Source organism: Anneissia japonica, unplaced genomic scaffold, assembly GCF_011630105.1.
Source record: "Anneissia japonica isolate Jap-2015-1 unplaced genomic scaffold, ASM1163010v1 scaffold1606_len605190_cov180, whole genome shotgun sequence".
Classification (NCBI taxonomy): Eukaryota; Metazoa; Echinodermata; class Crinoidea; order Comatulida; family Comatulidae; genus Anneissia; species Anneissia japonica.
Window position 1 is genome coordinate 192,655 of NW_022749369.1, and position 4,257 is coordinate 196,911.

The 4,257-nt window shown below is 32.1% G+C and overlaps 1 protein-coding gene across 1 annotated transcript in view; it reads left to right on the top strand.

Moving 5' to 3' along the window:
* Window positions 1–4,257, top strand: part of LOC117121083 (hyalin-like) — a 35,381-nt gene that overhangs the window by 10,839 nt on the left and 20,285 nt on the right. Inside the window, exons 3-7 of the mRNA XM_033266184.1 lie at window positions 156–398; window positions 1,102–1,341; window positions 2,089–2,328; window positions 2,834–3,076; window positions 3,384–3,626. Of these exons, the coding sequence (XP_033122075.1) occupies window positions 156–398; window positions 1,102–1,341; window positions 2,089–2,328; window positions 2,834–3,076; window positions 3,384–3,626 (1,209 nt within the window). The remainder of the gene's footprint in view (window positions 1–155; window positions 399–1,101; window positions 1,342–2,088; window positions 2,329–2,833; window positions 3,077–3,383; window positions 3,627–4,257) is intronic.

The window sequence follows — 4,257 nt, forward strand, 5'->3', positions numbered from 1 at the left end:
TTTTTGGCTATTTTTTCCTTCCGTTCACAATTTAACATAAGTTTATTGATTCTGTATCTAAACCAAGATCCATAATTCCTTCACTAAATCATTGGTGTTTTTTTTTTCTAATAATAACATAATTATGTCAATTATTATTAATTTATTTTTTATAGATAACTTGCCGCCTAATCTCGTATGTCCTGGTGATGTGAATGTATGTAATGATGACGGTCTTAATAACGCCAGCGTTACTTGGAAGCCAGCCAATGTTACTGACAACTGTTGTGAGAATGTTGTAGCGGATGCAAACTATACCAATGGATATTCGTTTGAAATTGGTACTACTGTGGTGGAGTACTCATCAAGTGACTGTGACAATCTCATGACTACATGTCAGTTCAGTGTGGTTGTCAGAGGTGCGTATGATGCCCTTTGTGTATTTGATACTTCACTAGTTTATGGCATAGTATACCTACATAAAGATATGAATTTGCGTCAGGAAAATATCATAGAAGTGATGTTTTGGCCTACGTGACTTGTTATCATACCCGTTGCTACTAAGGGTTCGTATTCATCACAGTCATCAAGCGCAAGACTTCAGGCTACCTGGAGGTCGTGGGTTTGATTCCCACCCGAATCACTTGCGAATTTTTTATCGCTAGTATTTGGGGACGTACTGAGTATTCGGTACGATAACACGTCAGGTAGGGGAAAACATCACTGCTGTACCTACATATTTTTCAATCTAACTTTGTCAGTATAGACAATATTTCAATATTTAAAAATTGTACTATTCAGTTTTTTTACCAGATTTAATCGAATAATACGAAAAAAGTTACTCTGATCCACTGAGTATAAATTGATTTTAATGATAGATTAATGCAAACTAGCTTTTTTTCATTACCGAATGATTGATTGCACAAGATGCATTTCCAAACGTTTTAGGATAGCAAACGCTATCTGTGTTTAATTTTCTCAATAATTTTAGTTTCTATATTATATAGATACATGTACAAAAGTGGTAAATCGATTGATTTTTTGTTTCAAGAAGTGTTTGTCCATTTTTTAGTTTACCTATATACAGTACATGTGTTATATAATTGTTTTATACACTTTTAGATTGTGACGCCCCTGATTTTACTTGCCCGGATGATTTGGCTCCCCATGACGCTGATGATAGCTGTCAGGCAAATGTCACTTGGAATGCGGTAACAGCAGACGACAACTACGATAGTGTTGTAGATGTTGACTGTGATTTGAGTCCTGGTACTTTTCCTTTAGGAAATTACACTGTGCAGTGCAGTGCTTCAGATTTGGCAGGCAATACAGGCAACTGTTCTTTCAATTTCTACATTCTTGGTATGTAACAAACACAAGATTTTTTATGTACAGAAAACAGCAAAGAGAATTATTAAAGCTGATTTAGATGGTATTAATGATATGTATAACCAGACAGTCCTACGTAAATTAGATAAGATCATTAATGAAGCTTCACATCCTTTAAACTCGTTAGACTCAAACTTAATCTTTTGTGTATGACTCTATTTTCGCATTTAATAGCAACTTTAGCAGATAGACATTATGCCTATATTTTATATCAAACCTGCCATATTTTCTTGGTGTTAAGTCTCAGTTTGCAATATCTGGTTATATAATATTTGTGCAATAATTGATCTTTCTTTTTAGATTTTCTGGTTCTATAGTTTAAACTAATTTTTATCATGTTATATTTATTAATCCATTATATTAGCTCCTGGACACAAATGTTGACTGTATCTCATTGTATTGTCAACAATAAATTTTTCTTGATTCCTTCCTTGATTTCTTGTTTTAGGTTTCTCATTCTACTTAGGATTAGAACTGTATTTAAATGAATTTCTTTTTTAAATAATGGGATTTGTAAATATTTGCTTATAATTAAACGTTCATATTGATTAAAAAAAAAAACTATAGTTGGCCTAATTTAAACTGGTTAAATACTTCAATATCCTGCTCATTTCCAAAAGTAGTAGTTATTATTCGTGTCTATTTTTATGAATTTCGTTTGCACATGTAAATTGATAATGGATTTGTTCTTACAACTAATATTGTATTTATCCTTTAAAGATACTGTTGCACCAGGAATAATATGTCCATCCAATGTGACGATTTGTGCCGAATCAGGAATGTCTTCTGCCATAGCTTATTGGGACTTACCAACTACTTTTGATAACTGCTGTGATGTTAGCGCCATACCTGATATAGACAATGGCACAACATTTGGGATGGGACCTAACACGGTGACTTACACAGCTGTTGATTGCAATTCTAATGGTGCCCAATGCACATTCATTATTACTGTAGAAGGTAAAATGATTTTCTGTTTTTATTTTCAAAATAGATACAATAATGATGATGATAACAGTAAAGATTATAATAATGTTAATGATAATGATAATGATGGTGATGTTAATGATGGTGATAATGATGATTGTGAGGCTATCTGTAATGATAGTGCTTGAGCATTACTGTGATGTAACAGGGTGCACATTGCAATGTAAAAATGGGTTAGTTTAATAAAACGAAAGAAAGGTTCGCTGTATTCATATTGAGATAAATGGTGGGAACATGTGTCATTGGTTTAATTGCCTTAATGCCTGGAGTCGCACTTCACATATGCATCTTGGTAATATTATTTTATGATCAGTGTCTTAAGTAATCTATTTGTGTGTAGCTAAGAAAGATTTTTTGAGTTCAGTTGGGTTATATGCAACTATAGAGGTTTGTATTAAACAACACATTAAACAAAACATTATTACATGCCATTGGGAAAACATTTCGATATGGTATCTAATGTTAATAATAATTTCAGATTGTGAACCACCAATGATCATGTGCCCAGACAATGTTACAATTGATGCCAATGATAACTGCACTGCTGTTGGTAACTGGTCCATGGCAACAGCTACAGACATAGCAGTGGGACAAACTGATGTTGTATGCAGTCATCAGGCTTTGATTAGCGAGTTTGAAGGTGGAAGTACCAAAGTAATGTGTAATGCAACTGATGGTGAAGGAAACACTGGTTCTTGTTCTTTCTATGTGGATGTTGTTGGTAAGACTACTTGATTAAAAAAAACATGATATAAGCACATCTTTCAGTGGATTTAGCAATATTAGGAATCTACGCATACAATTGATGATTTTTTGTTTTTAATTATCTTGTTCACAGACACTAACTATACACCATCTTGTAAACATGATTTTTTGGTTGATGTATTATAAAGTACATGGTAGAAAGAAAGTAGGTAATTTTAGGAAGGTTAGTAGATGTGTAGACAGCTATGTATAACTAAATAACAATCAGCTTTATATTATAATGTATTTCTTTCTTTCTCTTCTTTATAATGTCTATTTTGCAGATACAACGGCACCTGAAATAACATGTCCATTAGATAGGACTATTTGTGCTGAGCCGGGAATGTCTACTGGCATAGCTTATTGGGACACACCAACAACGTCTGATAACTGTTGTGAATATAGCACAATATCCTCTAATATAGAGAATGGTACATCTCTCCAGTTGGGACCTAACAATATAACATACACAGCTGAGGACTGCAACGGCAATAGTGCTGAATGCACATTTGTTATAACTGTAGAAGGTAAGCACTTTAAAACCCATAATTTATTTATTTGAATAATTTTATATATTTTAATTGGAGGCAATACACATTTAAAAGAAAACATTAAAATATGTCAATACTAAAGTTACACAACTTAAAATACTTTGACGTGTTCGTTCCAATTTACGACTACTATAATATCACCTACAATTACAATCTTATTTCAAAAAGAAATAGAACTAGGTATAAAGTAGTTTTTAGAATAACTAAGGTAAAAAAATGTTACAGCACGTGACATTCAATGATTTATATTTTATTCATTCCGGCAAAATAAAAAAAGACAACAAATGGACAAATGGATATAAAAGCAGAGGAGAAGCAAAAGCACAAAAATGCTGTCAGCAGTAAGGTGTGATTCTCCAGCGATAAAAAGATTTGTTAATATTAATATTAATATTGTTAATATTAGCTCTTTATGTTTACAATATTCTTTCAATGTAAAATATTAATACTAATTTATTTATAGACGTAGCTTTATATTGTATGGTATTTTTGGTGAGATGAAGTTCGGGTTCATTTGGAATATACAGTATGTTAATTTGATGCAATTCAGCTTTTTGTTGCCAATCAAATGTCAAAATAAATTAAAATAAATAAATTGAAATAAATG